The 22,155-nt window shown below is 51.1% G+C and overlaps 3 protein-coding genes across 3 annotated transcripts; 1 reads left to right on the plus strand and 2 right to left on the minus strand.

Annotated features, from left to right (window-relative positions):
* Positions 1-6,278: 6,278 nt before the first annotated feature.
* Positions 6,279-8,942, minus strand: GPR135 (G protein-coupled receptor 135). Its single transcript, XM_030007422.1, has one exon. The coding sequence runs from the start codon at positions 8,940-8,942 to the stop codon at positions 7,665-7,667; it is 1,278 nt and encodes a 425-aa protein (XP_029863282.1). The 3' UTR covers positions 6,279-7,664.
* A 2,031-nt stretch (positions 8,943-10,973) lies between these two features.
* L3HYPDH (trans-L-3-hydroxyproline dehydratase) lies at positions 10,974-14,807 on the minus strand. Its single transcript, XM_030007234.2, has 5 exons — positions 14,203-14,807; positions 13,749-13,918; positions 13,290-13,412; positions 12,251-12,388; positions 10,974-11,480 (listed from the first exon to the last, which is right to left on the minus strand). The coding sequence occupies exons 1-5, from the start codon at positions 14,768-14,770 to the stop codon at positions 11,355-11,357; spliced, it is 1,125 nt and encodes a 374-aa protein (XP_029863094.1). The 5' UTR covers positions 14,771-14,807; the 3' UTR covers positions 10,974-11,354.
* Positions 14,808-14,936: 129 nt separating this feature from the next.
* LOC115349591 (JNK1/MAPK8 associated membrane protein) lies at positions 14,937-19,761 on the plus strand. The gene is made up of 7 exons (XM_030034099.2): positions 14,937-15,045; positions 15,266-15,357; positions 16,089-16,243; positions 17,272-17,478; positions 17,920-18,101; positions 18,807-18,883; positions 19,202-19,761. The coding sequence occupies exons 1-7, from the start codon at positions 15,033-15,035 to the stop codon at positions 19,418-19,420; spliced, it is 945 nt and encodes a 314-aa protein (XP_029889959.1). The 5' UTR covers positions 14,937-15,032; the 3' UTR covers positions 19,421-19,761.
* Positions 19,762-22,155: the final 2,394 nt, after the last annotated feature.

Below are 22,155 nucleotides of genomic sequence, written 5' to 3' on the forward strand. Positions count from 1 at the left end.
AGCCACAGGCAAAGGTCAGGGAGAAGCACAAGTGCCGTGGCACATTAGATTTCACTGGAGAAATAAGTGACCTGGTTACTCAGAGCATTTTTTCCCCTGATGCTGAGATTAGTTCAGAGTATGTTGCTAGGTCAGGAAAGCAAATCACATTTACGTGGTTGTGAGGGAATTGCTGGGGGAGCGATTTAAGAGAAATTTATCTTACTGCTTTTGTCCACATCTATGACCCTGAGGGTTTTGAATTTTTAGGACCCATCCAGGGGGGTTTGTTCCTCACCAGCCGCAGCACCAGCATCTCCCCAGCTGCCCTCTGCTGCGGTGGGATGGGCTAGCCCTGCGCTAGCTGTCAGCCTCGCCTGGGAGCCAGACCAGCGCCCACGTGCAGCCCAAACCTGGGGACAATTTCGATCTGCTCTGAATGTGCACACTTCAGCGAAACCCTCTGGTCAAGCCTCCGAGCATAAACCTAAGTGTTTAAGCCTATGCATCAGTACTGCTGGCAGGAGCAGGTGGACAGATTCCTGCTGCCTTTGGCCAGACTTGCTCTGGCCCCTGGGAGAAACAGGGATGTTCCTCCAGAAGTGGAAGGGCAGCACTGAGTATTTCCACTCCCGATCTCCATCCTGGGAGCTGAGGATTGTCGTTTTCCTAAGTAAGTGACCTCCCCAAAGTCACCCTTGCTGCAACTTTCTGCTTCTTCTTATGGTGGCAAGGAGGATAGGGTGTCCCCACGTCTGAAGGGAAAGAAGATGCGTGAAGCACTGAGATTTTCAAAGGCCTTTAACTCTTCAGTGCACACACAATAATAAAACCCCTCTGAGAAAAGGTGAAATCCTGTTTTCAGAGCAAAGCTTTAAAAAAACCTCTTTTTAGTTTATGAATCCCTTTAGATGCTCCCTTGTTTATTAGTTTCTGAGCTGACTCTTTATGAAAGAGATAAGGTTGAAAATAGTTTATAAAGGCAAGAATAATGGATGCATAAAATTAAGAAACCCAAGTATTTGGAAATTGCTCCCCAATCAGTTTTGTGGCCTTCTGCCAGTGCTTGCCTTTCCAAAACCAGCTGAATCTGGAGGAGCTCAGTGCCAGCAAGTCGAGAAATAGCACAAATAACAAACAGCTCCTCTCAGAGTGAATTTACTTCCTCTGATGAATCATAGCTGGATCCAGCTCACCTTTCATAATCACCCCAGAAGCCTGCGGGCACATTAGTGTGCTGTTTCACCCAGTACAAACAGCTCGAGCAAGGGTGCAGGGCTTGACTGCTGCCTGAGCAGCAAGCACCAGCACGGCCCCTCCAGTTGGGGTGGCAAGATGAGCACAATCATCCCTGCAGCAAACGCACAGATTGTTCTTTGGTTGTGGCTATTGCAATTTGTGCTAGAAGAGCCTGAGTTTAAGGCTCAGCCAAAACCCCACCCCTGAGGAGTGTGGAGCCGAGCACAGGGTGGCGATGCCCACAGTGATGGGGACAGGAGCAGGGCAGGGCTGTGCAGACACGCCAGCCTGGCCTGGGAGCTGCTTGGCACAACCCTGCCAGCTCCGTGGGACAGAAATGCTGGAGGGTGTCACCACCTGCCTTCCTTCTGGCACAGCTGCCTGGCGAGGAGGGGGGGTCTTTGCGAGTGAATCCAGTGCAGGATCTGACCCTCAGTGCGCATCATGCTGTGTCGGCATTCCCTTCACCTTTCAGTCCCCCTTGCTAAATCTCCTCTGGCTTCTGTCACAGCCTCCTGGGGACTTCTTGGCTGAGCAGATCATCCATCACTGCCCTGCTAGACTAATGCAGGCCCTGGTGTTGTGCTCTGGGGTTTCTACTACTTTCACTTTGATTTCCCCAGTGGCTCATCCATTTGATGCCACTGAGAGGGATTTACAGTCTGCCTCTCCATGTCACTTTTCCTCCTGTTTCTCACAGTGGTGATTTCCTAGGAAAAAATATCCAGAAATGCAGAGCTATTCCCCAAGCACTTCAGCTGGGATGACCGTAGATGCTTCAAGACTCGCAGTGTGCTGCCAGCAGCATAGCATTAGAAACCCATTGCTCCTTCGCAAATTGGGAATAGCAAGAGGGCTGGCCACGGTATGGACAGTGCCTCACCCTCCCACATCCAGCGCCAGTGAAGTCACTGGGACTCACCCCACTAGTCCTGGAGAGCTCATGGCTTGCAGCAGCAAAGCAGTGCAGCGCAGCTGGGCATAGGATCACTCAAACCTGGATCCCACTGCAGGTTACTCCTCCTGGAGGATTTGGGACCATTTTATTTTGCCGGTGCTTAGTTACTACCTTGTAGCTGTGTAATGCTTTGCAAGCAGATCTAGAGGTGCACCCATTTATTATTAATAATCAGAGTCACCATATAAAAATACAAATGCAGCTAGACTGAAGAGGCAGCTCTGCTGCTGAATTAAAAGTGCCCTGCCAGCATCAGGACTGATCTCACCAGGCATCCAAGCTGCAGCTTCTGCAGCTCTGGAGAGCGCGTTGCACAAAATGCCACTTTTCTGATACGCTTTCCAAACTATTCAATCCAGCCTCTTTGACAAACCTTCCAAAGAGCAGCACATGTTGAGTTTGATGACTACTGAATCTGTCTTTGAAACTAGGTTTCAGAAAGCTACTCTTGGGGCTTGCACTGTGCTGGTCGCAACCCTCACTCTGAATGCTTTTATTTGAGATGCAGCAGTCCTGAAGGCAGAGTGGTTGATCTCATTAACAGAAGGAGGCTTTTCTTAGGATCATTAGTTGAAAAGCTGTGCTGGGTGGTCAGGTCTCTGCTGGCATCTGCTGGATATGCAAACAAACACCAGTGCTGAAAGAGAAGTGGGAATGGGGGATCTCATTCACGGGAGCTGTTCCGGTTCTGGTGATTATTGTCAGCTATTACAGCCTATCAGGCTGTCACTTATAAATTGGTAATTGTTCACAATTCATAAGTTATGCACAAAGCATTTGCTTTGAACCAAGACTTTATCCAGAGATTAGGAAGGGAGTGAAAAATAATTACTTGAATGAATCTGATGATTAAATCAAGATCAAAACTACCACTGACTCCAGTTGGAACAGTACCTTCTAAAATGCTTGTCATTCATCAAGACTTAATGTTTTTCCTTCTAAGATATAATGCATTAGTTATATCAGTGGCATGCATATCATTGCCAGATAGTATGGCACTCTTAAACTGAGGGTAAGTGTGCTGGAAAGTCATCGAGGGACTAAAGAGCCCAAGGAGTAACTTTTAATTTGGCTTTGACTAACATTGTCACTGGTATCCAGGGCTTAACTGGTCTTCAAAACATGTGAATTGCCATCTCCCTTCTGCCAAATATCCTGCACTGAATAACCCACGTGATTTTTGAATTGGGGCGCTAAAAAGTGTCCCAACATCCTTTGCAGAGTCCTTGTGCAAACAAGATTGCAGTTCATCTTGCATCCAGGCTCATCTCAAGGGAGGAAGAAGGAAAGAACTATTGCAGACCCATGGCCGGAGGGTTGGACCCTCAAAGCTGGTTTTGCAGTGTCTAAAACCTCGGTGTCTTGCTGCCTTCTGAGTTCTCCTTCAGCCCAAAGAAAGGGGATCTCTAAGAGGGGTGACACCAGCATAGGCATGTAAGAGATGTGGAGCTGATGTCCCCATAGAGACTTGGCCAGGAGCCACCTCCTCAATGTTTTCTTACCCAGGAACAAGCAGCTGTGACCAAGGGCAGAGTTTTCAGAGCTAGAGTAAAACAGTGAGGTTTTATATAACAGTGAGTAAAACAACCTCAGGTCTCCTTCTTCTGGATGAACACACGGAGCTATTGTCAGGTACAAGGCTTGTATGCTAGCATGGCCAAGACCTTCTCGCCCACCCTGCACTGCCGGTGAGAAGCAGCAACCTTCAGCACAGCTGGGACACAGCAGCATTTCAAGTACCCTTTTGACAGGCAGCCTGCAGCCTTTGGCATGCTTTGTGTGTGTTTGTGTGTGTCTCTCTCTGCTCTTTGTGGTTTATTTAAGACACTTCACCCTTTGCTGTATTTTTTAAAACATACTTCTAAAAATGTTGCAGGAGAGACCCATGTACCTGACTTGCTCAACAGTGCTGTGATATGAGGAGTGGCTGAGGGAGCTGGGGTTGTTCAGTCTGGAGAACAGGAGGCTGAGGCAGGGAGACCTTATCACTCTCTACAGCTACCCGAGAGAAGGTTGTGGCAAGGTGTGCACAGGTCTCTTTTCCCAAGTAACAAGTGATTGGATGAGAGGAAATGGCCTCAAGTTATGCCAGGGGAAGTTTAGATTGGATATTAGGAAACATTTCTTCACTGAAAGGGTTGTCAAGCATTGGAACAGGCTGCCCAGGGAAGTGGTTGAGGCACCATCCCTGGAAGTAATTAAAAGATGTATGGACATGGCGCTTAGGGACATAGTTTAGTGGTGGAGTTGGCAGTGTTAGGTTTACAGTTGGACTTGATGATCTTAAGGGTCTTTTCCAACCTAAATGATTCTATGATTATGAGGAGTACAGGACAGGCACAGCTTTAAAACACAGGCTGGCTCTCTACTGGAGCTGCAGCAGGTCCACGTCAAAAAGGATCTGGTCAAGAATCTCCCCTTGCTACAGCCCAAGTTAGTGTTTAACAGAAATGTGCTAATTTGTGAAGGCTCAAAGGCTGCAGCCAGCTGTCCTCATTCAGCTCTTCACATACAAGACTAACATATGGGCACCGGCCAGTGCTTGTTGAAATCTGTGTTGCTCCAACTTCACTACCACCTTCCTAGAAAGCCATGTTAGTTCACTCCTGGTCCAGCTCCCACGACACTTCATGGTTGACCTCAGTCCTAGCATCCCCAATCCTGACCTTGCCAGAAGCGAGATGCTTACCTGGCCTGTGGCATGCTGGTCAGGGTATTAAAGCAGTAGAAAACTAAACCAGGATGCAAAAGAGGGAATCAGTGGTTTTCTGTGGTTTAGTGCCTGAGCTGGTTAGCGAGAGTCAGCTGGGGTGGTGGGGACAGAAGGGACTGGGAAGGTGGCCAGAGCTGAGCACCAAGGGGAGCAGGACCACCCTTTTCAGGGGCTTTCTGCTGTTAAGATCAATGCACCCATAGATAGCACTGAATGGCACGCCACAAGTCAGGCGCAGCGGTGCTGGACCTTCATCTTCCGCATTTTCTTAACCCAAGAACCACCCCTTAGTTCATCTATTCTGACCAAGTTTGTTTCAATTGGCAGAGAAATCTCTTCTTGCATGCAAAAAGTGAAAAAACCCGCAGTGAATCGGTGTGGTGCTGAAGACAGGAAGACTCTAAATGATCACTTCTGGTCAAAGTACAGGCTCTGCTTCAGAGCTGCAGAGGGGCCAGGCTAAAAACGGTGCCATCCTTTCTCCTACAACACGGACTTCATACCACAATAAGGATACAAGCCAAACACGCTAGCTGTACCACGGCCAGCGGATCGGAGTTAGGGTGCTGCACTGCAGGCGATACAGGAACTAGAAGCAGTCTGCCTTTGCCTGCTGTCTATACTGCACAAGGCTGATGAGTATTCAGCTTGGACAGTTTTCCTTGCTTCTGTCCTCCCAGCGTTAAAGAGCACTGGAATTTACTCTAAGGACTGTTGCTACAACTCATGGAGAAATGTCCCTTCTGGGAAGGCAGAACCCCACGGGTTTTCTCTGCTATCTCCTGGATCGTAGTTAAAGTTTTCTATAGATAAATACAAGAGTCAATGACTAGTGGAACTCAGGCAAAAGCTTTTGAAGCTGTTCAAACACCAGAGTGATCTGTATGGCAAATTAGACCGCACCAATCTCCTTGTTACCACCTGCCAGCTACCTAGGTAAGAGTTAAACCTAATCTCATCATTCACAACCACCTCTTTTGCTTTACACTAGACATACCTTGCTGCGGAAGGACAGGTATGCAAGAAATTCCTGTCCTACCCTTCTAAAAAGTCACTAGTGTTCACTTGCTGTCAAACAGCTTGTGTGAAAAGCTGTGGGTTCTCTGTACAGCTTCTCTCTGAAACAGTATGAATACACTGCTCAACTTGTAAAATCCAGGATCTGCAGGGCAAAGTATCAGTGCTGAGAAGTAGTCAAGGGTCAAACCTTTTCCTTGTGGACTTCAGGAGCATCACAGAAGAAAATTACAGTAATGCTCACAGCATCAAAAACAGCTGCCTTAAAATTTCACAAACACTTAGGTCTCTCTCTGCTATCGTTCATCTGGCAATTTTTTACAGAAGTTCCCTTCTCAAGGCTGGGCTGAGAACGATGCCAGGCTAAGACACTTTCATCTCCTGCATAAAAGACAATTTATTTCTTGTCTCACTTACAAAATAATGATAGTATGTTCACTTGGACCACAAACAGTTGAAAAAGCCAGTAAAACAGTAACATTTTATTTTTAAAGCCTGTACAAGGAAAAACACTTCCTGTTCTTCACATTTAACTCTGGCAAAGATAAAGGAAGGCCCAGTCTTAGCTCCTGATTCAAAATACTAATTTAAGGCTTTAGGCCTTTGGACAAAAAAATTACACCGATAAATTCACATGAATTTATGCCGTGCAATCGCACTTCCATTGTATTATTTTCCTTTTTTTCAATGGCAAACAGAGTTGGCTTTTAAATATTAAACTCCAGCAGCAGATTGCTGCCATCAATACAGTAATAGCTGTTCTCTGCATATACACATTTTCACATGCTTAAGAGCACACAAAGAGCACATGATATTGCTTTACCTCTCCTTTCAGATACTCACCTCTCTCACATGGCTCCTCTAAACATGGTTAAACTCTTAAGAGATGTGAGACACTTTGGATGAGCTCAGAAAGAAAACGCACACCTTGTGCACAAACTCAGTGATAGCAGTCTACACCCACACCCTTTTCCTCAGTCTGTCTGAAGAACACTCATTTCTCATATTCATAGTATTTTAAGCTGACTATACCTGCAAAAAAAAAGAAAAGGCTGCTGAAATTCTGACAGCTGAGGTTTCACCATCCTTTCCCTCCCTCCTGATAACATATATCTTCCCTGTCACAACAATTACTGTTTTGTTATGCTTGGGAGTTTGAAGAAAAAAAAAAAATCATCTTTCTTAATAGATCACTTTTCTAGCCTGTCCTACAGGCCTATGACTTTCTGACTATCAGCACTTCCACATATGATGGGTTAAAGCAACATTTTCTTGCCATGATACCATTTTCACAGTGTGGTGTTTTCAGAGTGTCTTCCAGCTGCCAGTGCTCAGCTTTCAAGCGCTTTTTTTAGCACTTAACATCAGATACAGCTCACACAGTCAATCAGTTTGGGCTGCATTTGTGTGTCTGTCTCTTAGCTTCACTGTGGCACTTTCTGCAGCACTGGAGCAAACACCGTTTCATTCTTCCAGTCAAGCTCTTGTGCTAGCTGGGCTTGGCGGCTATCACCAGTGTGTCAGGCCTGCTGAAAGTGAAGAGGGACTTGATTTCCCTGTGGAGCTCTCGCTGCTCGCAGACTGGGTATCCAAACCAGTTCATACAAAAGAGAAGAAACCACACTGTGGCTCACGCAGACCCGTCTCTCCCATTTCCCGGTAATCTGGCTGCAAAGGGCTCCAAGAGCTGGGGCTGCCTGCATTTCCTCAGGGAGACAGCCCCGGAGCCCAGTGACTCCACCCCAGACCCCCATCCCTTCAGAGGCTGGTGTCGACGGTGTCCGCTTTGGCCGGCAAGGCAGCCTCAGAGATGGTGTCTGGTTGCCCATCCCGACAGAAGAGTACAGCAGGGTTCTTGCAGGCCCACATGGCCACCTCTGCCCCGCTCGCCGGGCTGGAGGAGGTCAGGGCGCTGCCCGGGGGGCCGCTGTGCCGGTTGACATAGCGCTCCCGGACGCGGTCAGCCCGGTTCCAGGGCTCCGGCTGGCGGCCCGGGACCGAGAGGTAGGCCGCCACGTTGTTCCTAGTCCTGTAGCCACCCTCACGACTGCGCCGCAGCAGCACGGAGATGTTGGGGTTGCGGGCGGCGTAGATGAGTGGGTTGATGGCGCCGTTGGCCCAGGCCATCCCGCTGGCTACGGCGTCCATGGTGGGCGAGAAGGGCAGGTGGCCGGCGGCGGCGGCCAGCCCCAGGATGCAGTAGGGCCCCCAGCAGCAGATGATGGAGACGATCATGATGAGGACGGTGGTGGCCGTGCGCATCTCCCCGTAGGCCCGCAGCAGGTGCCCGTAGGTGGTGAGGGGCCGCACGCGGCTCTCGGCCAGCCGCACGGCCCGGCAGATGTTGTAGTGGCAGAAGCACATGAGGGCGAAGGGCAGGAGGTAGCAGAGCACGATGAGGGCCGCGCCGTAGGGCGGCCCCAGCCGGGAGGAGCCCCAGGGCAGCACGTAGACGCAGCGGTAGGCCCCGGGCCGGGCCTCCCGCTGCCCCTCGCCCGCCAGCCCGTACCAGGGTCCGGCCAGGGCCAGGGCGGCCAGCCAGACGGCGGCCAGGAGCTGGGCGGCGCGGCGGCGGCCCATCTTGTGTCGGGGCTGGCGGACGATGGCGCAGTAGCGGTCGAAGGAGAGGAGGGCCATGGTGAGGGTGGCGGCGATGCCCAGCCCGGCATGGAGGGCCGCGCTGGCCAGGCAGAGGCGCTGCCCGAAGAGCCAGGCGCCGGGCGGGCGGCTGAGCAGGCTGAGGAAGGCCAGGGGCAGGCAGAGCAGGGCGCCCAGCAGCTCCGACAGCGACAGCGACAGCACGAAGGCGTTGGTGACCGTGCGGAGCTGCCGGTGCCGGGCGATCACCAGCACCACCGCCCCGTTGCCCAGCGCCGAGAGGGCGAAGATGAGCAGCAGCGCCAGCGCCTGCGAGGCCAGCGCCGCCGCAGACCACCCCGCCGCCGCTCCCGCCGCCGCTCCGCCGCTCTCATTGCCGCCGCCGCCGCCGCCGCCGCCGCGGGAGAGGTTGCCCGGCACGGCCGCCGCCGGCTCCATGCGCAGCCTCATGCCCCGGCCCGCGCCGCGGCTGCAGAGGCGCTGCCCGCCCCGCTCCCCGCCCGCGCCGGGCCGCCGGCCCCGCCAGCCGCTGACGTCGCCCAGCCGCCGTTGCCCGGGGAACCGGCTCCCCCAGCCGAGCAGCGGGGACGGGAGACCCCGGCCATCACGGCTGGGCTGGGGACAGGGACACCCCCCCCCCCCCCCCCGCTTCAGCCCACACCGGCATCATCCCCACCCCAGAGTCGGGGACGGGTCCCCACAGCCCCTCTCCCCTCACGGCCTCTCTCTGCTCACAGCCCTCTCCCCTCACACCCCTCTCCCCTCATGGCCCCTCTCCCCTCACGGCCCCTCTCCCCTCACGGCCCCTCTCCCCTCACAGCCTCCCTCCCCTCACACCCCTCTCCCCTCATGGTCCCTCTCCCCTCACATCCCTCTCCCCTCATGGCCCCTCTCCTCTCACGGCCCCTCTGCCCTCATGGCCCCTCTGCCCTCACACCCCTCTCCCCTCATGGTCCCTCTCCCCTCACATCCCTCTCCCCTCATGGCCCCTCTCCCCTCATGGCCCCTCTCCTCTCACGGCCCCTCTGCCCTCATGGCCCCTCTGCCCTCACACCCCTCTCTCCTCACACCCCTTTCCCCTCATGGTCCCTCTCCCTTCATGGCCCCTCTCCCCTCACAGCCCTGCAGCCCATCACGAAGGGGCAGGGGCCAGCTACCCCCAGACATTCCGGTGGAGGCTGGGACCACCCGCCATGCTGTCTGGGCTGGGGTCTCAGAAGCTGAGGGGTCAGACCGGGACCCCCCCCCCCTCCCATCGGCAGCAGGACCCGTACCCCTGCTCTCAGCCATGCTGGAGCTGCCTGCTCCTACATGAAAAATTCCTTAGGGATAGGGATAGTGAATAACGAAGGCTGCGACCCAATTAATGGCTGAAGAGCTTCCAACCTTCCTTTCCATGCTGGGCTTCGTGACTTGCTGCCCCAGCTCTTCCCCGGGGGCCAGGCTGGGGGGCTGGTGACAAGGGAGATGCCCAGAAGCTAGAAACACGTCGTGGAGTTTGCTCCTGCAAGTGCAGAGGATTGGTGCGTCACTTCTTGCTCCCCTGGACCAGAGGCTGTACGGGATTTATCTGGGGGTTACAGGAAAGCTAGGAGCAAAAGCCCCTAAAAAATCACTGTTGTTGGCAGCACAGCCTTTCTCTGAACGAGGGGATTTTTGTTTCTTCCCATTCCAAAGTTATCATTTTCAAGCTGACAGAAGAAACTCCTCCCAGGCTTTTCTCTGCCAACCTTTTCCAAGCTTTCCAGTATGACTTGTTCCCTTCCACTGCATGAGCTACTGGGAGATGATCATTCTCATTTTCATGTCTCATTTTAACGAGGCACACTCTCTGGAGTGTCTTCAATAAACGAACACCATTTTGTCCAGAGACACAGTGGAAATTACAGGCCACAAGTGGTCTGAAGCTCTGCTTCTGCCACTGCAAATCCTTGCCTACGGCCCAGGGCTTGGTTTGGTTTTTCCACTGGCAATCCTCCCTTGAGGGACTCTGGCAAAGCAAGCATTGACTGCACTCCCAAGCAAGCTGCGCCCAGGGCTGAGACACAATCATCAGTAAATAATTAGCAATCAAAGGTCATAATGGCTCAGACCTTCCAATTCCTGCTGTTGAAAGTTAACCACAGGGTATTTGCAGCCAACCGTCCAAGATAAGCAAGAGAGGAAGGTTTAGGGAAGCGGCCTGACGTGGACACGCAGCAGGGACAGCAGGAAGTTCTGAGCAAGTACCTGCAACCAGCCCCAGGACGCAGGAGAGCTCTGGCAGGAATGAAAGGAGTGCAGCGAGGAGGGGGGTGTCCGGACAGGTCTGAGCAGGGCAGACCGGGGAAGCTGGGACATGAGACAGAGCAGCACGGCCAGCTGAGCAGGAGGCATCGAGAAAGAGCAGGCAATTCAAACCAACAGCCCTGACACACTCAGCAGAGTCCTGGAAATGAGCTCCAGGAGTGAAAACGAGGAGAAAGGCAGTGTCTTCAGCTGGCGTTTAATAGGAATCTGCATTTGAAATTAGTAATTTGCAGACATACAGAAGGCACATAGATTTGAAGATAGCTCTCCAAGATCAGCTCCATTTTCTGTCAATAATTATTGAAAAAAAAAAAGAAGAAAAAGATTATGGCTTCTCAGAGCAGCACATATATGCTAATCACATTGCACCCAATACGCTAATCACAACAGGAGAACACGCCCTGTTATCCTGAAACATGGCAGACACTGTCACACCACCAAAGGCTGTTCCTGTTGCTCTGGCATATTGCAACGAGCCGTGTGGAGAAGCAGAACAGAAATGCGTGGGCAGGAGAAGTGCAGCACCATCAGGGAGACTTTGCCACTGCCCAGTGGCTCAGATCACTTGAAGAAGAAGCCATATTTCAGCGGGTCCTCCTCTTCAACAGTGAAGATGGCTGTACCAGTGTAAAAGGCTTCTCCCGAGACTTCCACGATGACAGCGTTGTAGTCCCCAAACTCGGCTTCCTGCAGAGGTATTAGGATCAGGACAGAGGCGACAGGAGGTTCTCCGCTCTCCCAACTCCACGAAATGCCAGCGCTACCTGGCACCGAGCACCCCTCACCGACCGCTCTGCCCTGCCCAGGTACATCCCAAAGTGCGCAGCAGCCCTTTTACCCCCTCACCTTGCCTGCGTGAGCTCCACACCCGCACAACTGCTGCTCCGACCTCACAAGCCCCCGCACTGCCACAGCGTGGGTTTGCCTCAAAGGAGGGTGACAAGCTGGTGGCCGCTTGCAGCCAAAGACCAAGAGCTCCCTGGGGCACATCCAAACCTCCACAGCCATGAGCTGCCAGATCCCATGGGGCCAGGGCCGGGCCTGGAAACCTAGATGCGCAGACCCAGCTTCTACATCTCTGAACAATGCGCTCAGCCTTTAAGCAGGGAAGAGGGGACTAAACCAGGAATCCACCCTTAGCTGCCACTGAGAATGGACCAGACTGATTTATCTACATCAGCATCGGAGATTTTCTCACCCCGGTCCTTTCCTGATGGCCAAGAGAGGATTTGCAGGGAAGCCATGCAAGAGAACAAGGTCTTACTGTTGCTTGCTTCCCTAATAAAAAATCTTGAAGCCTGAGGCTTGTGGGAAAACAAGACACCCAGGCACCTCCCTCCTTCCATACGTCTTTCCCCAGGTACAGAAAGGCTTTTCTGCTTCTTCACTGAGCCAAGGCAACAGGACTTTTCCAGCAGTCCTCAAGACAGAGGGAAAGTCTGGCACAAGCCACTTGCCTTCACTGCCTTCCCGGTGAACAAGGACCCCGTGGTGCTGCTCCGAAACTTTCTGGTCTGATTCAGCTGGATGAGTCCCTTATGGTACTGCAAGGCGATGCGAGCTGTCACACCCGAACCAGTCGGACTTCGGTCAACCTACATTCAGAAGAGAAGATGAACCAGCTCTAGTGTTTTGGGGTTTAACAGAAAACAATATTGCTTCTCTCAGTTCTCTTTGCCACCTTTATACTGCACTTGGGGGAAACCCCTCTAGCCCAGGGTTTTGACCAGAATCTGGACACATCACAAATCAGAAGACAAAATAAGGTTTGGGGTACTTTTGGATTATGATCAGCTTTGGCAAACTTGTAGGGATGAATGATCTAATAAATGTTGAGGCTATTTAGGGAGCACTTGAAAGCTTCCGAGCATCATAGCAAAAGGACTGAGAGGAGCAGAGGCCACCTTCCCCATTCTCACGCATCAAGGTAGGATTAGTTCTCCTTACGCTAAGTGAGAGAGCTGCTGGTCAGCCTGGTTTTTAAAACCTCCAAAAACACAGTGTTGGCCAGCTTCCAAGGTGATCTGTCCCAGTGCTCCACACTCCTCACTGCTGGAAGTCCAACCAAAACTTCCCCTGCTATTTACATGACTGATACCTTACCCACTGCAGACAAGGATAGAAGTTTACGCCTCCTCTTTTCTCTCTTGCTCTGTTCATCCCCAGCAACTGTTCCCTAGACTGGGACTTTTAAGGACATGCACTATGTTGGGATCCCGCCTCAGCCCCTGAACTCCTGGGAAACTCCCACCTATGGGACATGGGTATGAATGTTTTTTAAATGCCACCGTCTAGGATGTGCAGAAGTATTTCTGTCATTAGGAACTAAACCGGCATGTGTTAAGTGACACTCAGCTCTTCAGAGACATCACTGTAGCAGAAGCAACAATCGCTGCTCAAACCAAGAAGCAGCAGAGCTGTCCCTCGTCTCTGCAGTGGATGTAAGAAGGGAAAAAGGTGGTGCCTTGTGTGTCTGAGAAGAGCCCGTTTCTGTACCTGTTCGTCTGCAAACACACAGATGTTGGTGGTGGGCTCCTCACTAAAGGCGTCTTTCCCATCTGTCAGTATGGTGCCGTAGAGGAAAGCCAGGTCTTCGCTTTCAGGGTGATGAAGCTTGAACTGGGAACAGCACAGACATGTTCACCAACGCGCAGCACAGCTGGGCAGTCAGCAGTGCGTGCAGCACAGCTTCCTTGAGAGACCAGAGGAAGGGGACGAGGCCACAGTGCTGCATTTCCACCTCTGCTTCTCCAGTAACAGAGACGGATGGAGCAGCAAGAAAGCGAGCTCCTTCTCACATCCTTGTGAGGCTGGAGGAGGACTCTGAAGTTCAACATGGGGCTGGAAGGGTGGGACTCCCTCCCACCCCGAGCGTCTTGGGCGAATAAAGGGCCTCACCCTGGTGCAGTCACCCCTGAAGGGTACACGCTGGGGTACCGCAGCACTCCGCCATACCTGTTTCTTCACTGCTTCCGTCACCGCGCTCGCCGCATTGATGAGGTCTCTGGTCTTCGAGGAGCACACATCAAGGCCCAGCTGCTCGGCGCTGAGGAAGGCGTAGAAAGTGCCACCATAGCCGATGTCGACCACCACCTTCCCGTGACCAGGGACGTCGATGGCCAAGTCTGGGCAAGGAAAGGGAGGTCTGTGAGGAGGGGAAACCATGCTGAGCCACGGGCTCGCACGCAGAGCAAAGGGACCCAGCCGTGCGCAAGGGGAGGGGACGGGAACAATGACTTGAGTGCTTCCATGCCAGAGAGCAGCATGTGACGCCTTATGCCATCCCTGGCGGCCTCTGAGGAACATCGGAATTGGGGAAGGATTTGCCAGCCCCCAAACCACAGCACGGCCACCACCAACCCCCCCCCCCCCCCCCCCCAAAACCCATTGCGGCGGGCCCGGTTCCCACCGGTGGCGGCAGCGAAGGCGGGCACGCTGTGGAAGCGGACGGGGTTGCCGCTACGGCGGCCATCCCAGGGCACGAAGGCGGTGACGGGCCCGCAGGGGCAGCGCAGGCGGACGGCGGTCTCGGGGCGGCTGGGCTCCGCCACCAGCCCGTAGTCGAGGGCGAAGCGGCCGAGGGCCAGGACGGCGTGGCCGCACATGGCGCTGTAGCCGGCGCCGTGCAGGAAGAGGGCTGCCAGGTGGGCGCCGGCGGCGGCCGCCCCGCCGCGAACCACCACCGCCCCGTACATGCCGGCGTGGCCCCGCGGCTCGTGCACCAGCGCCCGCCGCACGTGGTCCTGCGTGGCCGCCACTTCCCGCCGCAACGACAGCAGCGACAGCCCCCCGCTCTCCGCCGCCGCCTCCGCCGCCTCCAGCCGCGGGATGATGCGCAGCGGCTCGCCGCCCGTGTGCATCTCCACCGTCTGCAGCACCAGGCCCGACGGCGAGTGCGGCGGCAGCCGCCGGCCCGCACAAACTCCGCCGGCCTCCGCCTCCGCCGCCGCCGCCGCCATCGCCGCCGCCGCCGCCATCGCCCCGGGGGGACGGGGCGGGGACCATGCGGGGCACGCCCCCCCGCCCGCGGCCACGCCCCCCCAGAGGCGGGGAAATCCCGCCCCTGCGTATGGCCTCACTCATGGGCGGAGCAACCCCGCCCCTTGGGCGTGACCACGCCCACATCACGTTCCTCCGAAGGAGGGGGGGGGTGTAGAGCGTGTCCCCGCGTCGGAAGCGGAAGTGGCGCGTACGGAAGTAGCTCGGCGGAGCGGGAGGGCCTGTTGTTGGGTTACCGGGATGTTCCACTCCGGTAGGACGGGCCGGGCTGGGGGCAGCGGGTCCGGCGGTACCCGAGTGGGAGTAGGGATGGGGAGTCGAGGGGGGGGGGGGGGGGGGGTGTCAGCGGCTGGAGCGGGCCGGGGTGCTGCTCCGTGCCTCTCGGCTGCGGGAGGAGCCGCCGTGTGCGAGGCGGGGGTGGGGGGGATCGTATCGGAGCGCCGCGGTAACGCGGGCTGCGCTCTACCCCGCAGCTGTGGACATCCAGCCCGCCTGCCTCGGGCTGTACTGCGGCAGGACCGTCCTGTCGGTCAACGGCTCCGTGGAGACCTACGGGGACTGCGGGGTAAGTGCGGCGCCGGAGGGGCTCGGCCTGGGGAGGGGGGGATGGCCCCGCTCCCTCCCGGGCTGGGCCTGGCATCGGCAGCGCGGGCCGGACCGCACCGCTGCGGAGGCTGATGCGGATCCCGCTGTAAGCAGCACCGCGGCCCGCAGCCCAGCCCCGAGGTGCCTTGGGGATCAGGGGGAGAGGAGGCTGCAAAGGGCGGGCAGAGCTCCCTTACCGAAAGCAGGAGCTGCTCGATGAAGCGTTTCCCGAAGGAGGTGCTGAAGGCTCGGTGCTAAAACGGAGCTGAGTGGAGGGGCTGTGAAAGCTGGAAGAGAATGGGATGGTACAGAGAGCTGTGCTGAAATCACTCTGCCTGCAGATTTTATTGGAGTACTAAGGGAGAGCAAGATCCAGGAAGGGTGGAATAAACGGGGAGCAAGAAACTCTGGGGGGCAGTGGTTGTGAGCGGCCTTGTGAGTGAGCTTAGTGATAACAGGACAGCAGGAGAGGAAAAGGAGGTCTTGGATGAAGCCTTTTAAACATGCTTCACCTTTGTTTATATTAAGAAGCAATAGCCAGAGAGAGCAAGGCCAGTGTAAGCTGAGAAATGGCTGGGGTTAATGTTCCATCTCTTTAAAAATCTGATACTTTTCTTGCCCCAGTACTACTTCAGGCTGTTTTTCTAGGAACCACAGTGATTTGTTATTGGTACTCAGATGCTTTGTAAACACAGTCTCTGCTTTTTGTAGGTATGCCCTAGAGGTCAGAGAACCGATGACAACAAAATCTGCCGGGAATGTATGGGATCTCCAGACCGCTATGACTGGCTGTACCTTGGCTTCATGGCCATGCTTCCCCTGGTTTTACACTGGTTCTTTATTGAATGGTATTCAGGAAAAAAGAGGTTTGTATACCTCTTTTTCAGACAAGTTATTTAAAAATGGAAATATTGTATCCATGAGTGATCAACCTGAGATGCTGAATTGAACTGTGCAGCAGTTCATGCCATTGGTTGAGTTGATATGGTAGCACATAAGCTTTGGGCAGCGGGAGGGGGGCAGGGTTATTTACAAATGTAAGAGTCCTGCGGGTCCTTCTTGGCAGTCACTGCCCTCAGGAGATGGTCCGTATCTCTTTAATGTGGTGGTGGCTGGTCCTTCTGGCAATTTGGGCTGGATTGGGCTTCCCTGTAGCGGGCGAGAGTGTGTCATCCCCTCTCTCCTGGGCCAGGCCTACCACCTGCAGAGGCCCAGATCAGCAATGCTGCACCCATCAATGAGAGAATGGGTTTGAGTTTTCTCGTTAGGAATATGTATACTGGGTTTTGGTCCTGATAGCATAGCTGATGTAACCTTTAGGTCAGCATGGTGCATCAAGGAAGTTCTGTAAAAAAGGAGTTTAAAACCACACTACATGTGGCCATTAGGTGCCAGACTGGAACTTTTAAGAAGTAATGACTCTGGAGTGTACTAAATGCTGAAAACATAGGGGACTGAGAGAGTTTAATATATTATTATATACCATCTTTAACAAGGACTTGCAGCTTTGAAATTTTACTTATATCGTATGTAACAATGTTATCCCTTCTGAGACGTGTGGTGTCTTATCCTCACTGCTGCTTTCTTTGAAACTGCAAGAGCATGAGTGTTGTCATCCCTCACCTGACAGGATGCTTATGCTACAGCAAGCTTTCATTTAAGAAGCTGGAATGTTGTTCAATCACATTTTGCACACTAAATCATCTGAGATTGTAAATGAGTTTTCACATTCAGCTTCAAATACTTAACTTTTTATTCAAACAGAGTTGTCCTAACCTTGGTCACAGGGAATAGTAAGTCTGTAGAAGGTTCTGTACTTCATGGGCCTCCACTTCCCAGTCGGCATTCAAATTTCCTATAGGTTTATAGTAAATCTCTCTTTTTCCTTCCACAGCTCCAGTGCATTGTTGCAGCACGTCACCGCCTTGTTCGAGTGCAGCATTGCAGCAATTGTTACGCTGCTCGTCAGCGACCCTGTCGGCTCTCTGCATATCCGCTCCTGCAAGGTGAAGAAGCTTTCGGACTGGTACACGATGCTTTACAACCCAAGTCCCGACTACATCACCACGGTGCACTGCACTCATGAAGCAGTCTATCCCCTGTGAGTCTAAAGGCATTTGTGCTCCTGTCTGTCCCTTCCTTTTATACAAGTGTGTTTCTGTCCATGCCTCTTCTCAAAGCTGCAAAAAGTGTTCAGATATAACTCAGACCAATGAGTATCAGTCCCCTGAAGTCTTTCATGCATTGAGCTGTTTTATGCGTGAAACACTTAGCAACACCTAATGACTTTCTGAGCCACCAAAGAAGGTGGCGTTGTCCAGGCTATTTAGCTATGAAGCGTAAGACTTCCTTTTTTTTCCCCTTTGCTGCATCTTGACCGTTTCCCCTAGAAAAAGTGAACCCGTCATTCTGTGTTTACATCCTTTGATTTTAAATTCTTTAGACTTGACTGACTCTAACCCCAGACTCCCTGGTTCTGAGTTGAGTCTGCAGGAGAAAAAGAACTACACATTTTAAGGAATTTCTTTTTTTTTTTTCCCAGGTACACCATTGTGTTTATATATTACGCCTTCTGTCTTGTGTTAATGATGCTACTTCGGCCTCTTCTGGTTAAGAAAATTGCCTGTGGTTTAGGAAAGTCTGATCGATTTAAAAGCATTTATGCAGCGCTGTACTTCTTTCCTATCCTCACCGTGCTTCAGGCCGTTGGAGGAGGCTTGCTCTGTGAGTTCCCTCCTAGTAACACTAATAAACACACCTATAAACACACACAGACAAATGACTTGAGGGAGGGAGGGAGGGAAGGGACATGACACTCTTTTTTGCTTTGAGAATATGGACATTGTTTAAGGTTATTGTGAGGAGTCTTACCTGAAAATGTTGCTCATTAGTAGCCCTGTCCTAACGAGGCTCCTGACCAATGCTGCTTTGCCTCTGCCAGTGCTGCTAGAGACTGTCCTTTTCCCAGAAAGGGAGTAGAGGGGGTATGAGAGGAAATTACCTCAGAGGGAGTTAATTCCACTTCCTGCTAAGGTAGAGTTTGTCTGATTTCAGAGGCGGTGTATAGTATAAGTTTGGGGAGATCAGCTATTTTTGGTTTAGCTTCCGGCATACTTGTCACTTGAAGGGGACAGGTGCCACAAAATCCCCACTCAGCCTGACTACTTTTCTCGTTATCTGCCTTTTTCAACTAGTGATTTAAGTGTACAGTAATTCCACCTAGAAATATTAGAAAAAGTTTGAAAACCTAAGACAAAAGTGTTGAATAGTTGTATTGGACCCTTACTGCTGTGCGTGTTTGATGAGATAAGGGGCAGGCTGTAGTAGCTTAGTTTACTTCACACCCATGGTTACATGTGGAAAAACTCTCTCTGCTGCAATGTCTATCGTGTTCTTTTTCCTGCTAATGTGTTCAATGTTTGCCTTTAGATTATGCCTTCCCATACATCATACTGGTGTTGTCTTTGGTTACACTGGCTGTGTACATGTCTGCTTCTGAAGTGGAGGTAGGTAAACATGTTTCCTATGTTAAAGCTCATAATATAAAATACTGGAATAAGCAGAGACCACTTTGTCTCTTGCCTTTTCTCAGCAGTGTATTCTGTGTTTAAACCTCTTCCTTTATGACTTCTCCTCTTAGCTGGAGGAAGGAGCTCCTGCGAGAGTTCCCTCTTGTGGCGCACTGAGAAACTGTGTTATGTGCCGGAAGGTCTCAAACCCAGGAGGCTTCCCGCAGTCTCTCTGCGCTACCTAGAACATCTCTTAAACAGCAGGGACTAGGTAACAGGCTGAATGCTAACAGGATACTCTCTCTATTTTGCTAGTCTTTCAAGGATCTTCTTGTGAGGAAGAAAAGGCTTGTTGTCCTCTTCAGCCACTGGTTACTTCATGCCTATGGAATCATCTCCATTTCCAAACTGGATAAGCTTGAGCAGGACCTGCCGTTGCTTGCCTTGGTACCTGCACCTGCCCTCTTCTACTTAGTGACAGCGAAGTACACCGAGCCGTCACGCATACTCTCAGAAGGTGGAAATGGACATTAAAAGGAGCCTGTGCCAACAACGCTGTCCTAATGATCTGGATTAAGCAATTTTAGTACTTGTTACACTTTGGAAACTTCTGTTTTAAAAGAAGTTATTTATGTACAAGACTGCTAGGTGAAACACCTCTGAGTGAGACTGTGTAATATTAAAAAGCTGCACTTTGTACTCTTTGTGTCTCGTATAGATCAAAGGGAATGTCTTTGTATCTATTTATCACTGTGAATCTGTATAAAAAGCTTGTGCCACATTCTAGTACAGCGGTTTGCTTGTATATGTTTATTTCCTAATACAATATTTTAGGTGGTGTTTGAATAAAACAATAGAGCCTGGTTTTCAATAGACTTTCAGTAAAACAAAGAGGGCTTCAATATACCATAGAGCTTTCTCATCACATACTCTAGCTGCTATCCCCCACCAGTGAAAACAGACTTTTATCTTTCTTCCATCAAAAAATAAAACATGCTGAGTGTGATTCCTCATGATGCTTTAGTCTGACTGCTAGGTAGAAGGAGAGGAAAGGCGTAAAGTTCTCTATAGTTTATGCTCTGTGTACTTCATGTATGGAGACCTCTTCCTGGAGAAGATTAAACAGCAGTAGTATCCTTCCCCCTAAAGCCATTTTCTTATACCTTGATTATAAATTGCCATCTAAGATCAAAGATTTTCTTTTCCTGGTAGTTGTTGGCAAACCACTTGCTGCGGGTAAGCCTGTGAAGCATCTGTTCACTACGTCTGGGTGAATGAAGCCTTCTCTGCACCTTTCAGCACAGTCACCTTAGCTTCCTCCTCTGAGGGGGCTTCGTGCCCATTTCACCTGTGTATCGGTGGTGCCAGTGGCTCATGTCTCTTGCTGTGTGGCCACAGCTGTACCCGTACTACTGCAAGAGCAGTGGTCAGGCAGGAGTGGAGTTTAGCAGCTGAGAAAAGAACGGCTCTTTATGCAATATCACTGCTGCAATGACAGAAACTGCTAGAGTGACTGAAGTACAAAACCAGCACAGATGTAATAAAAAGAATTGGAGCTTGCGTATCTTCTTAAAGAGATACCATTATCTTTGCTCTACATTCATCAAAATCTATACTTCATGTGAACACCTTGATAAGAATTGCTAGAATTTCTGAGGCTGTTCAGAAGTGAGGTTTTGGCCTTGCTGAAGCAAAATGTTCACTGACAGTCTCTAGCCTTCTCTCTGAATTGTACAGGAAGATACCCAAAGCGTGTATCCTGTATGTTAGTCACCGGTAACTTAGTGCTATAGAGGGTCTAGAAGAAGATGCAGAGCAGTGCTGAAGGTCTAAACACAGAGGGAAGAGTAATCTTAATTTAAACTCTTCCTGCTGTATGGATCATTGGCTGTAGCAGTGCAAATAACTGTGTATTTCTACATTTAAGTGCGATAGTAATGCCTTTTCTATTCTATTACCTATCAACATTGGTAAGGACAGAGCCTGCCAGCGGCTCAGGGGCTTTGAGGGGTGTCATCTCAGCCAGGCTGCCTCGAGATGTCGCTCTCCTCTTTCTCCATAGAAGGTTTGATTTCATTACATCTGAACACCTTTCCTGATGATAGCTTTTATCCTTTGAAATGCCAATTGACAAGTTCACGGCTTCTAAAAATAGTGTGCAAACAAACTAGGTCTTGCATGCAGAAGTAAGGTTTTATTTAGGGATTAAGGAAGTAATTGATCTCCTTAAGGAAATCAAATGCTGTCTATACTGCTATATACAATATGTACTTTGCAGACACAATCTAGATGACAGTTCTAAAAGCATGGTTTTAAAAGTCATGTGTTAAAATACCATTTCCATAACTGAGTCATAGGCCTATTTTTCTTTAAAATGCCCTAAACACAGTTTTGTGTCTACATTTGCACAACTGTCACATCAGTACAGGCACTGTAGGCATGTGAGCAGCCAGTGCAGCACCGTGCAGGAAAAGCCCTTTGAAAAGGTGTGGTACTAAGGACTGCACACTTTTATGTGCATTTCTATGTATGGACTATATGTATTGGGTTTAAATGTTGGGCTATATCTTGTTTTTAAAAAGAAAAAGTAACAACAACCCCTAGGTAATGTTAGCTGTAGTAAAGCGTACATCTTTTGATAGGTCTAGAGAATCACGTGTCGATTTTGAAGGCTGCAGAATGAGGGACTCTATTAAAAGCAGAGGCAGTGTGCCCTGTGGACCATGCATGGCATAACCAAACACTGACCTTCCTGCTGGGCTCCAGCGCTTTAGCCTTCAGCAAAACCTGGAATGTAAAATAAAAATTAATAAACTCTTTTTATCACCTTCTCTCACTAGCATTAAAAAAATGTAATGGCAGCCAAAGAGTTAGATAGACGCGGCTAAATTAATACATGCAGTTTTGAATGACTAAGCAATGTTTTTGTGCAGGCTCCTCATGAAGGAACCTGCCCTGCACAACTGACACAGAAAATAATACTGGTGCTGGCTTTCAGATGAAGCAGGATTCTCTTCTGCTGTATGTTCACCATCCTTCCCCTCTCTGCCTGACTTCCTTCCAGGGCCATTCCCTTCCTCTGAAAATTCATCATTCCTCTCCCTGGTTTCCTGCCACACTACCCACACCCAATGATTTCAAAGCAGCCTGTATGCCATAGCCTTTCAGCTTTAATATTTATAAAAACAGATTCTGAACAAGACAATGGTCATTCAGTGACCAAACCTGTGACTCATTACAAATGAGACCTCTGTGAACCAACAAGTAAA

Source organism: Aquila chrysaetos, chromosome 2, assembly GCF_900496995.4.
Source record: "Aquila chrysaetos chrysaetos chromosome 2, bAquChr1.4, whole genome shotgun sequence".
NCBI classification, from domain to species: Eukaryota; Metazoa; Chordata; class Aves; order Accipitriformes; family Accipitridae; genus Aquila; species Aquila chrysaetos.

What these genes read in the sequence shown, in the direction of transcription:
- LOC115349591 (XM_030034099.2), top strand. An exon ending in CGTTGGAGGAGGCTTGCTCT is followed by an intron (nt 18,102 to 18,806) that starts GTGAGTTCCCTC and finishes GTTTGCCTTTAG; the next exon opens with ATTATGCCTTCCCATACATC. An exon ending in TGTCTGCTTCTGAAGTGGAG is followed by an intron (nt 18,884 to 19,201) that starts GTAGGTAAACAT and finishes CTATTTTGCTAG; the next exon opens with TCTTTCAAGGATCTTCTTGT.
- GPR135 (XM_030007422.1), bottom strand. Translation starts at nt 8,942, where the DNA reads ATGGAGCCGGCGGCGGCCGTGCCGGGCAACCTCTCCCGCGGCGGCGGC.
- L3HYPDH (XM_030007234.2), bottom strand. Translation starts at nt 14,770, where the DNA reads ATGGCGGCGGCGGCGGCGATGGCGGCGGCGGCGGCGGAGGCGGAGGCC. An exon ending in CGGAAGCAGTGAAGAAACAG is followed by an intron (nt 13,413 to 13,748) that starts GTATGGCGGAGT and finishes TGCTGTTCCCAG; the next exon opens with TTCAAGCTTCATCACCCTGA. An exon ending in TCACCGGGAAGGCAGTGAAG is followed by an intron (nt 11,481 to 12,250) that starts GCAAGTGGCTTG and finishes ATACCTCTGCAG; the next exon opens with GAAGCCGAGTTTGGGGACTA.